Here is a 12,071-nt window from a genome sequence, read left to right on the forward strand (position 1 = left end):
GGAGACTGGACATTTCCTTTGACATTCAAATTCACTCTTTGTTTAAAGAGGGGGTCTCTCTCTCCCTCTCCCTCTCCCTCTCTCCATTGCCAAAGCAAAAATGGAACAAAACAAAAATACAAATTTCAATATTTTTGTTAAGGGCTTAAAAAAGGGCTTAATTTGTTCATCTTTTTTTTTAATATAATCTAAGTGAATAAGAACATTTCCCATATCTGTTCACCGGATAGGTGACAGACTTAATGGGTTGTGTGTGTGTGTGTGTGTGTGTGTGTGTGTGTGTCTGTCTGTCTGTCTGTCTGTCTGTCTGTGTCTCTCTCTATACAGTTCCATGTATGGTACACAAATACATGTGGCTGAGATTTCAGTTCCTTTTTCTCAGTTCTCTGGAAATGTCTAGTCAGATGATGTATGGTTTGTCAGAATGAAAGTGTCTTTCCAAGTTCCCTTTCTTCACTTACTGCAGGGTTCATTTGGTGAGAAGTCTCAGACGGTCTGAGACTTTCTCACCAACATGGAATACTTGTTCACCTTAACGGAAACCACAACTCTTGAAACTAACAAATGGGGCAGTGTGAATGAACACAGGATTGAGCCTAGCAGCATATCAATGGTACACGTGTGTTACCTGATTATTAAGATACTACTATTTTTCAACCACATCTAATAAGTAGGGCTTTCAAAGTTAACTTGATTAATCGCAATTAACTCACCGCTATGTTAATCACGATTAATTATTTTAATCGCGATTAATCGCATATTTATTGGTAGTTTAGTTACCCACAAGTCATTAGACACAATTACATTACATACAGACCAACACTGTTCAACCCTGTTTAACCCTGTTAGGCGTGGTGCCAAAATTCAACAAAGAGCACTTTGTTTATAGAAAGATTCAAGCATCTAGAAAGAAAAAAAGAATACTTGTACATCAGTTATTCAGTTTTAATTCATTTATGGCTGATCTTTATTTGAATGCACTTGACATGAATACTAAATAAACATAGCATTTTTAGATATTAACTAAACAAAACTGTCAGGTTTCAAGTCTGTAGACACAGGGCAGGAAAGCAATTGAAAGTACTGAATTGTAATGGTAAATAAAGGTGCTCATTTTTATGTACACATTATGCAACAGACTGAAAACTAACAATACACTATATTTGCAGGCAGATTTATTTTGTATTATCTTTAATGTACTGTTATGCGCAGCTATGTGCAAATCATTTAACAAATTCAGACGTGCTTTGACCCCATGTCTTTCCTCACTTGTATTCAGCAGTGATAAGGATGAAGCTCTCAATTTACTATTCAGACAAACTTCACAAAAACATTCAAGTTGGAGGGAAAAAAGAATGAAAAATGCGAAGAAAACTGTCCTTGTAATTCAGAAAAGAAAATGTTATAGGGCCATGTCTTTGGGTTTCTCCAGTGAACCTCTTTGTTGATTCTGTGATTATATCACACAGAACCAAAGCAGAATAACCTGTTACTTAAACAATAATTCAATAATTATGCTGGAAAACAATCACAGGCCACCACTTTCCTATATTTTCATTGGATCATGCTGTAAATGCAAGCAGAAAGACAGTTCAACATCTATTACACAGAACTTTGTCATTCCAAATGTATTTTTTACAAACGACAGTTTGATTATTGCTACGTGTATAAAGACTCCTTGTGACATTGACAAATGCATAACGGCAATAAGTGGTAAGCTAGATCTAGACTGCAAGAAATCACTGACTGATTAAAACCAACCTCAACTGATTAAATGTCCCCAAGCCCAAACCACACACCCCCTTTTCCTCCCCAATTTAGTCATTATGCCATTAAGTCCTTCCCTGCTGTTGTACCCTACTGGCTCACCTGCCTGTGTGGAGCCGCCACTGTAGTTCCTCCATCCTACTCCTCCCATTCAACCCCCCACCCCCCTCCCCTGCTGGCAGGCACCGCCCCAGCCAGTACGAGTACGTCTAGGGACAAAGATCACCCTCCCTACCTGGCGTCCCTCCCTCGAACATCGGCCAATTGTGTTCAGATAGACGCTCGGTCAAACCGGATGCACCGCGATAGATTTGAACCCCTAGACTCCGTGGTGGTGGACAGGTAGGCTACTTCACCCCTGCGTCACCCGAGTGCCCTGAACCGTAGCATTTGAATAGACCATGATATATTATTGAGCGTACTTTCCTCAGTTCCCCTCAGACAGCATCATACAATTTCAAACCAAATAGGATGGACATGAGGAAGGTCAGGTTTTATCGAAGGAAATGCTGCTGTATTCAGCAATGTTTTTTTTGGGGTTTTTTAAATATATTTGTGGGGGATTTTTGGCCTTTATTTATAGTTGCACAGTATAGACAGACAGGAAACGGGGAGAGAGAGATGGGGAGAGACATGCAGCAAAGTTCGTCGGGAACGGTACTCAAACCCGCGAAGCGCTGTCAGCCTACTATACATTGTAGCCTAGGTGCCCCAGCAATGTTTTTCTTTGAGAGAGTTGTAACATTCTGTGGGAGTTGCAACCACTGCATCCTTATGCTGTGAATGACGATCCGTTGTCGTTGTTGGACCCATCCGTGGATTTACGGCCTGAGATGTAACCATCAGATGTCGTCCGTGACGAGCGACCAGAATAGATGTACCTCTTGCTGAGGCACCAGAGGTCCTGCAGTATCTTCTGAAAGTGGTTCCTGAACTTCACGCCAATGAAGGCATAGAGGATGGGATTGAGACAGCAATGAAGGTAGGCTACACTCCTGGTGATGGTCAGCGCTTGGAGCATCATCTGCTCTGCCCGGCAACTCCTCTCCTTAAACAGGGAAAGAGTGTGGTTCAGCAGGACCACACTGTAGGGAAGGTGGCAAACGACAAAGACCACAACAACTGCCAAGACCACACGGACCGCCTTGTGCCTCTGGGTGCTCTGCGCTCTCAGCAGGGTGCATACGATGCTGGAGTAACAGAAGACCATGGCTAACAGAGGCAGCAGGAACCCAAATGACACCAGGAGACCGGGAACCAGCACCTTCATCAGCCTCGCAGTTGCATAGTGACTGAAAGACGGTTGACACGTCACGGTTACAATCTGGGTCTCCAGGTCGCTCTCCAGGTCGCTCTCCTCGATGCGCTCAGTGAAGACGATCGTGGGGATGGACAAACCTACAGCCAACAGCCAAACGGCGGAGCAGATGACGCGACTGTACGTCACGGCTGTCGAGCGGATGCCAAAGGAACGTCTGGCCTGCACTATGGCAACATAGCGGTCACCGCTGATGCACGCCAGCAGGAGCATGCCGCTGTAGAGGTTGATGCTGTAGGCCCCTCGGAGCATCTTGCACGCCGCGGAACCCATCGCCCAGTTGTGCTGCTCGTTGTATATGATGAGCGGAAGGGCCACCACGAAGAGCAGGTCGGCCACCGCCACATTTAGAAGGTACACGTCGGTCATCGTCTTGGTTCTCTTGTAGAAACTGTAGGTGACGATCACCAGCAGGTTCCCGATCAGACCCAGAGCGCAGATGAAAGAGTGGATGTATGTCTGCACGATGACTTCCACTGGGTTAGGATCGAGGTTGCAAAGTCCTGGCTCCTCATAGTCTGGATCGTCAGTGTAACTGTAATCTCGAGTACCTGTCACTGCACTATAGATGTCATCAAAGTTTGTAGTCTCTGTGGCCATGTTTTGAATCTGTAAAAGAAATAGATCAGCCTTAAGCCTAAATTATACTAAAGTATTGAGTATTATTTGAGGAAAACTGAATAAGGCCAAATAATTTAACCACATGAACCCAACATCCCTATTCTGGGCATGCCATAATTGGTGAACATTTGGCGAAAATATGCAAAAATAAATCTGCTTTTATTGATGGTATGCAGTAGAGCAGGGGTCTTCAACGTTCTTTCAGGCCAAGGACCACTTAGCTGAAAGAGAGATGAAGCAGCGACCCCCACTACATATTGTATAAAATTGTGTCGCAGATTAAACTTTTTCATAGATTTCATAGATAGCTTCATAGACGTGTTTGACAGCACTGTCATCAGTGTTGTATAAATGTATGTTTTATTGTATGTTTGTTTGTTTGTTTTAACTACACATGATGTACATATTCTATTAATATATTGGATTAATGTAAATGTGTATTTTTCAGGCATTTAACCACTTAAACCCTCAATACTTAGTAAACTTGACTTTTGGCTACTAGCTGTGCAACTTTGTGTCTTCCACTTCATGCGATTGACCCATTTTTAGTTCTACTTTTGACAACACATAGATGCATTGTGGTGGTTGAGCTCTGTGTTTGTTTGATCTTAAGACCTGATAAGGTCCTTAAACAGTGCATCTCAGATGGTGGAGATTACATCAAGGTCACGCAATTCTAACACAGCTACATCTGCAGTTATGGCAGCCTGCGCATATCTATGTTGGAATCTAAGGTGGAATCTTTCAAAATAAATAATAGTATTAATGAGCAAAATACACCTTAATACATTCTAAATTTTAATGGCCCTCTATAGCTAAAATAAAAACAATTAAACACCTTAAATATTTGATTTATTTTATAACGCCCGTCGCAAGTTGATCATTTGTTGGTCATTTGTCCATGTATGATCCTGCCCTAAGAAATGTTTTTAGCATCAAAACAATATTTTAAATACATTTTATTAGCACACGCATTCCATACATTCCATAGGGCTGGGACCACACATTTATAGAAGTGTTTTTAATTTGTGATTGTAGTTATAGAGGGCAATTATAATGTATTAAGGCATGTTTGGCTTATTAGCCAGGGATCCTTTTAATAATATGAACAATTACTCAATGAATAATTAAAAAGAAAAATCTAAATTGGCTCTTAAAGAGATACTTCACTTTCAAATAAAATAAACATTACAAAAAAATATTTTAAAAAAATGAAAGAAGTTATGGCAAAATAAAGGCCCCCTCACGCATTAGAGTGTCCTACTAATGTGTGAGGGGGCCTTTATTTTGCCATAACTTCTTTCATTTTTTTTAAATAATTTTTTTTAATGTTTATTTTATTTGAAAGTGAAGTATCCCTTTAATAGTTTATCTCCTGGATACATGCTTGGCCAGCTTAGGTATAAACTAATCAGTCCTCTCAGATCATTGGACACGGGTCTCCTAACTGTACCTTAAATCAAATCTAAATCTGATGAAGGTGCATTGAGTCATTATGGTCCTACTCGCTGAACAAACTGACCAGAGGTCTGTAATGTAATGTGCATGAGTGTGTGTGTGTGTGTGGTGGGGACATTGCTGTGCCCTGTGTGTCTGTATTCATATGTTGTGGGGGTTGTGTAGGGTTCATAAAGGCTGTGCCATGTGAATTTCTGGATGGATATTCTTTACATGCTTTTTTATGTGTGGGAGAATTACTGTACTTGCAGTGGTTCTCAACCTGTGAGCTGTGGGCCGCTGGTGGGCCGCAAGGGTATTGCAAGTAGGCACCCAATTAATTGCCAAAACAAAACACTACGATTTTAATGATAATGTAGCGATAATATAACGATGATAATATAATATTACAAAGTGATACTAATAAATAAGAAATTAAAGTATACTACATTACTCTGCATGCGGCCCACCCACCTGACCACTTAATTAAACAACTTACAGTGGTAGTGGTCAGATGGGTGGGCTGCGAATGCTTTCAATATTTTCAAATGCCAGAAAAGGTTTTTATGAATGATTGTGATGAGCAGATGAGTCAATAGATTTGAAACGTGCAATTTAATGTTCACAGCAGCACCTGAGTAATGTGCTCTTCGGTCTCTATTCACATTTTCTTCATACAATTTTTGCATTATTTCAGTAGCACAAAGAGCATTTTCTGGTTTTGTGAACAATGTTTTGTGAAATTGTTGATATTGCTTTTTTAATTAAAATTAATTTCACTTCTCCTTCACTTAAGAAGGTCAACAGGAAGAATGTACATGGTAGTCTATTGTAATAACCTTCATTAAGGGAAGTGTTTAGACTTGGCAAATGTATCTAGGTGTGGTGTTGTTGGTGGTATTGTACAAAAACACTCTAATAGACTTTCACCTAGTCCAAACTACTATCTAAATAGTATGTATGAGTTCCACCTTCTTTATGGCTTTATCTGTGAAACAAGTCTGCATTACAACTTTAACATAACATTTTACTATATAATTTTCCAGAGATCAGCAAAATTCAGCATGTATTATAATGCATCTATGAATGTTAAAACTAATATGTAATTTCCCAGAGACATCAAAATACATTACTTACCAGTCAGAAACAAGCTCTACGGTGGTCTCAGATATGAAGAAAGTATTTCTGCATAAAGAGATAAGTCAGATAGTGACCTATTTCCCAGAGTCTGACAAAGTTTTACAACTTGTGGCGTACAAATACTGCTAGAATAACAGTATGCACTATAGTAGAATGCTCGCAGGCTGCTGATTAGGTATGAACTGTACAGAGCTCAGTGGAACAGATTTAACTCAACTGGTAAACCGACCGAGAAAACTGCCACATCTCTAGTTTAGTAGCCTACAGAAGCTACTTATCTGATCTTCCTGCTTTTGATCTCAAGCTTTCATCCGCATTCACAGCCCACCTGTTTACAAAGCTTATCTATTATCTAGTGTGCGCTCCCTCTGAGATGAGAAGAAAAAACACTTTTGTATTGTTTCAGCATGCGGTGGGGCAAACCCAGTCTGGCATATTCAAATCCAATCATACATGTCAATGCTGTTTCTTCCTTATGCTCCTTTCACCAATATGCAAAATTGTACAGTTTTTCTGCAGGCTGCAGTTGAGCTTGCAGGTGTAGACATTTTTTCAGTCTTATAATTAGTTTAAGTTCGATACATTTGAAGATGATATATTCACACCAGTTCCATTTTTTAAAAGTGTTTGTTGTTTTCCATGTTTTTCCCAATTCAGACATTGCCAATGTGTACTGTCTGCAGCTTCTGTCATTGCCAATGAATGTCTCCAGCAATTCCAGTTTTGAACTGGATAAAAAATAAGTATAGTCATATTTAAAATCAGCAGTTTGGATGAACAAAGGTTTCTGAACATTCTGAAATGATGTGATCTCGTACACTACAATATTGCCTGGGCAGAAAAGATCTGATATATCAGGCATTTACATCAGCGAGACTGAACTTTCACCGTGACCATTCTTTGGTACATTTTATATTTTTTCCATACTCCACATGAATGCATTTAAAAAACTGTATTTATGAACTATTTATAAATACCATAAATGAAGCAAATTGTCCTCATTCCCAAAGTAGGCCTACACTTTAAAATGCCGAATTAAAAAACGAATTAACCATACACTTTAGCCCACTAGCAGACACCATTACAACATGTACCTATACCACTTTCCAGACCACCAAATGTAATTTAGAGATATTGGGGGTTTAGCCTACATTGCCACTGGGGTTTCTCAAGTGAAAGACCTAAGACAGACTTATGAAGTGTCTTATTGTCTTTGTTATATGTATGTTTTTTTCCACATATTCATTTGTAGTTGTAACAGAAAGAAATAACAGGTATAGTGGGTTTTGTTGTACTGTGTGTGTGTGTGTGTGTGTGTGTGTGTGTGTGTGTGTGTGTGTGTGTGTGTGTGTGTGTGTGTGTGTGTGTGTGTGTGTGTGTGTGTGTGTGTGTGTGTGTGTGTGTGTGTCCAGCACACTATTAGGCAATAGGCATGTCTTTCTTTAAGATGACCAGCAGATGGAGCCATAGAATCAGTAGCTGTGTAAATAAGTAGCATTTTCAGATGTGATAATGCGCATAATATCAATTTCGAGCGCGTGCATGCGTATACACAGTCGCACACGCACACACGCACACACACACACGCACACACACACACACACACACACACACACACACACACACACACACACACACACACACACACACACACACACGCACGCACAGTCTCGCACACGCACACACACACGCACACACCCCCCCCCCAGTGGACAGTGGTGGAAAAAGTGTATACCTGCAATGTAGAAATACTCTTTACAAGTAAAAGTCTGGAATAAAAAAAATACTTGAGTAAAAGTGCAAAAGTATTGGTATCAAAATGTACTTAAAGTACCAGAAGTAGAAAGTACTCATTATACAGAATGTCCCATTCCACAAGTTCAATAGACCAATTATTTGTTTACCAACAAGACTGGATGCACAGGTGATTGTTTCATGCAATCAATTCTCAACCTGTTACCCCCCTCTTGTGTGTTGGCTAGTGCTGCGCGCCCTAGCGAGACCTGACAGAATGGGTTTCGTTTGCAACCAGTATGACGCTTGCAACTAGTGTGACGTCGTCTGTTAAGGGGTCTATATTCTATATGTATAAACAACAAATCTTTTGGAACTATCAGATCTACAAGCTCATAAGTGAGCTTGTATCTGCTATTTTCAAATGGCCGAATTATAGGGCTGAAGTGGTTAATGTATGTTTTGTAATAATAATCAAAATCTACAAAGTAACTGCAACTAAAGTTTTCAAATAATTGTAGTGGAGTAAAAAAGTACAATATTTGCCTCTGAGATGTAGTGGAGTAGAACTATGTATAGAAAAATTGGAAACACTCCAGCAAAGTAAAAAAAAACTCAAAATTGTACTTAAGTACATGTATTATAATTACTTTCCACGACTGTTTAGCTTGACGCTTTAGCTCGCCTTTGTACAGTACGTCCAGAAGGTGGCGCTTGGGAATCTATTTATTTCCCTCCACCTCACCTGGCTGGTTGTGGGCATGTCACCATCGGACTCTCTCTTTTCCCAGTGTTTCGACCAGGTGGGCGTGGTTTTGAGGTTAGTTTTAGGCTTGAGTTAGGTTTAGGCATAGTTCCTGTGAGGTTAAGGTTAGGGTTAGTTTTAGTGAGGTTAAGTTTAGGGTTAGGTTCATATTTTTAGTGAGGTTAAGGTTAGGATTAGGGCAGTGGTGATTTTATAAGGGCACAGGGATTGGCTAGCCCATCTATTGATTCATTATTATTATTTTAAGTGTAGCTATTTATTGAGTTCTCATACAGATTTGTCGTTTGCATACAAGTGGCATTAGGCATTACTGTAAATAGAATATGTATGGAATGAAAGCCTGCCAGGTAGGCTACTAACAAGGATGGAAAGTGGGGTCCACTTGCATAAAGTGGATTTTTTTTTCTTAATCCTTGAAGTGTGTGTGCATTTTAAGATTCTGCCAGGTAACAGGCTGAAATAATGTTCCATGGGGTTCATTTTTAACCATTTATTACACATCCTGAATCCAAAGAAATTGAAAAGAGCATAACTTACAAAAACAAATCCCAAACAATTTGGACCTAAGGAATTCATTAAAGTGGTTATTATTAAAATTCAAGCACAGCACAAAAGAAACAGCTGACACAGTGACATCATCGTGATGACACCGGCGAGACCCAGCGACATCAACCACCTCTAAGACACGAAGCAGCAATACAGATCCCAGGTATCTGGCCTTACAACCCAGATAGCCTACTCACATTCCACAGATTCGTTCCCACTGATTCTCCTTCTCCCTAGATTGCCAAGGGGCATCTCGGAATCCAAGCAGGAAGCTTAGATACCATCACAGCGGGTCTTGAATCAGGTTAAACAACCAGTCGAGTATTTGGTCTTTTATACCTATGTTAAACATATCGTACCCAAATGGAAACAATAGCATATAGAAAACCTCATTAACAAATGACATGACCTGCCTGGTGAAACATGTTCAACAACTCTTATGAATGTGTAGTGTGGTGAATTAAGTATGTAAATGTTATTTGTATGGCACTTCTCACAGAGAGAACTCACAAAGTGATTTACATACTTGTACAACAGAAACAAAGACTTAAGCATTTTTAAAAGCACCTACTCCAATACTTTAACTGGAAACAAATTTGACTGAGCAACTTTCATTTGTAATTGAGTAATGTTTCACCAGGAGTATCTATACTTTGACTCAAGTACTTGGGTAGAGTACTTTGGTCCACCAGTGCTGCGAATAGAGCCTCACTTTGAAGCATATAGTGATGTCCAGTCCAGGACCCTTCAGTGACCTGCTACAACGATACATGCCCAGCAGCAAGGTTAGCTGATCAGGGTCTATTGGTCATTCCTCGTACCAGGTTGGGCGGCAATAGTTGAATGGTTAGTGTCTATGATCCGGTCGGGAGCGGAAGTAAAAAAAAAAAAAAGTGGCCGGATGGGCAGAACCGGAAAGACGTCTCACCTCAAAATAGGTCCGTCCTAATAAAATCCTTGATGCGGCATAGTTTAGCTTATTTTTTAAATGTAAATGTGCGTGCACTATCCGGAAACTATTTAGTGTCTGTATTATCCCACGGGGAAATTCTATTCCATTTAAATAGGGATTGGGGAACCAAAACAAAGCGGCACCGCAAAACCGGATGGGCAGAGAGAGAGAAAGAGGATTCTTTTTTCTTTTTTTTTTCAGTAGGCGTGGCCTAGACCGGATCATAGGGGTCTTTAGTAACGCATACCAGGCTTTCCTCCGAGGTGGAAAGACTGGTGACGCGAGGTTACCCCTAACTGCTCCCAAAAACAAAAAGGAATGGAATGCCCCTCCACAGGTCTTGAGAACTGCAATCTCTGTGGACATTTTTAAGAACCACTTAAACCTGTTAATGCCCTGGCCGACAGGCTTCCTCAAACTCTCTTTCCCTTTAAAAAGGCTACGGAGGGATTTAAATATCTGGGAATATTTGTCACTAAAACTTTCATAGAGCTATTCGCAAAAAACATCAGCCCTCTGGTGGAACGTTTTAAGTCTGACTTGGCTAGATGGTCCACCTTGCCTCTCTCATTGCTGGGACGTGTAAATTTGATAAAGATGGTGGTGCTGCCCCGCTTTTTGTATCCCTTTCAACATATTCCGATTTTCAACAGTAAAGCCTTTTTTTCTACACTTGATCAGCTCATTAACTTGTTTCTGTGGTGTAATAAGAGGGCTCGGATCAGAGGCGCGGTCCTTCAACTTCCAAAATCCGAAGGTGGTCTAGCCCTTCCCAATCTCCGTCAGTATTATTGGGCATCCAATATCCATAAAATAATTTTTTGGAATACTAATTTGATTCTTGAAGTACAACCCCAATGGGCCAAAATGGAGGCATCCTCCTCGAATCTCTCTTTATGGTCGGTGGTCTGTTCTCAACTACCTCTCCCGATTAAACAAGTGTCCAAAAACCCTATCGTCATTCATACATTAAAGATTTGTAACCAGTTTAGGAGGCAATTTGGTCTACATAGGTCCTCAAATTTTGCACCCATGTACAGGAATCACCATTTCCTTCCATCATGTACTGACCCTGTCTTTCGGATCTGGGCAGACAAGGGTCTACGATCCATCAACAACCTTTATACTAATAATGTCTTCTCCTCATTTGCAGCCCTGTCTGCTGAATTCGGCCTCCCCAATTCTCACATGTTTCGCTTCTTCCAAATCAGGCACTTTGTGAAAAGTCAGAACCCTCAGTTCCTGAGCCGGCCTCCTGATTCTGTGATAGATTCCTTTTTATCCCTTAAGAGCTGGTGAAAGGAAGCTTACTTCAATTATATACGATACTATTTTTACAGTTAATTCGACCCATTTAGATTCCCTGAGAGCTACCTGGGACCAGGACCTCGGTATTACCTTGTCAGATGATCAGTGGGACCATGCCCGAGACCTGGTACATACCTCTTCTATTTGTGCAAGGCACAGACTATTGCAGTGCAAGATATTACATAGAGTCCACTACACCAATGCAAAGCTGGCCAGAATATACCCTGATAGATCCGATGCTTGTAATAGGTGTAAACAATCGCCAGCAGATTACATGCACATGTTTTGGTCCTGCCCTAAATTATCAGCGTTTTGGTCAGAGGTGTTTAACCTGTTTAAAGGAGGCTTATTCTCCTTAAATGGATACACCCTTCCCCTCCTACGCATAACAGATGGATTCATGAAATTCTATATTGTCTCAAACTTGAGAGGATCAGGTTCTCCCTTAACGGCTCTCTGAAGATGTTTCACAAAATTTGGCA

At 40.5% G+C, this 12,071-nt stretch overlaps 1 protein-coding gene across 1 annotated transcript; it reads right to left on the reverse strand.

Annotated features, from left to right (window-relative positions):
* Positions 1-1,989: 1,989 nt before the first annotated feature.
* On the reverse strand, positions 1,990-6,517 carry ccr6b (chemokine (C-C motif) receptor 6b). Its single transcript, XM_080413534.1, has 2 exons — positions 6,281-6,517; positions 1,990-3,694 (listed from the first exon to the last, which is right to left on the reverse strand). Exon 2 carries the CDS (start codon positions 3,683-3,685, stop codon positions 2,540-2,542), a length of 1,146 nt encoding a protein of 381 aa, XP_080269660.1. The 5' UTR covers positions 3,686-3,694; positions 6,281-6,517; the 3' UTR covers positions 1,990-2,539.
* Positions 6,518-12,071: the final 5,554 nt, after the last annotated feature.

Source organism: Gymnoscopelus braueri (assembly GCF_963280865.1).
Source record: "Gymnoscopelus braueri genome assembly, chromosome: 19".
Lineage (NCBI taxonomy): Eukaryota > Metazoa > Chordata > Actinopteri > Myctophiformes > Myctophidae > Gymnoscopelus > Gymnoscopelus braueri.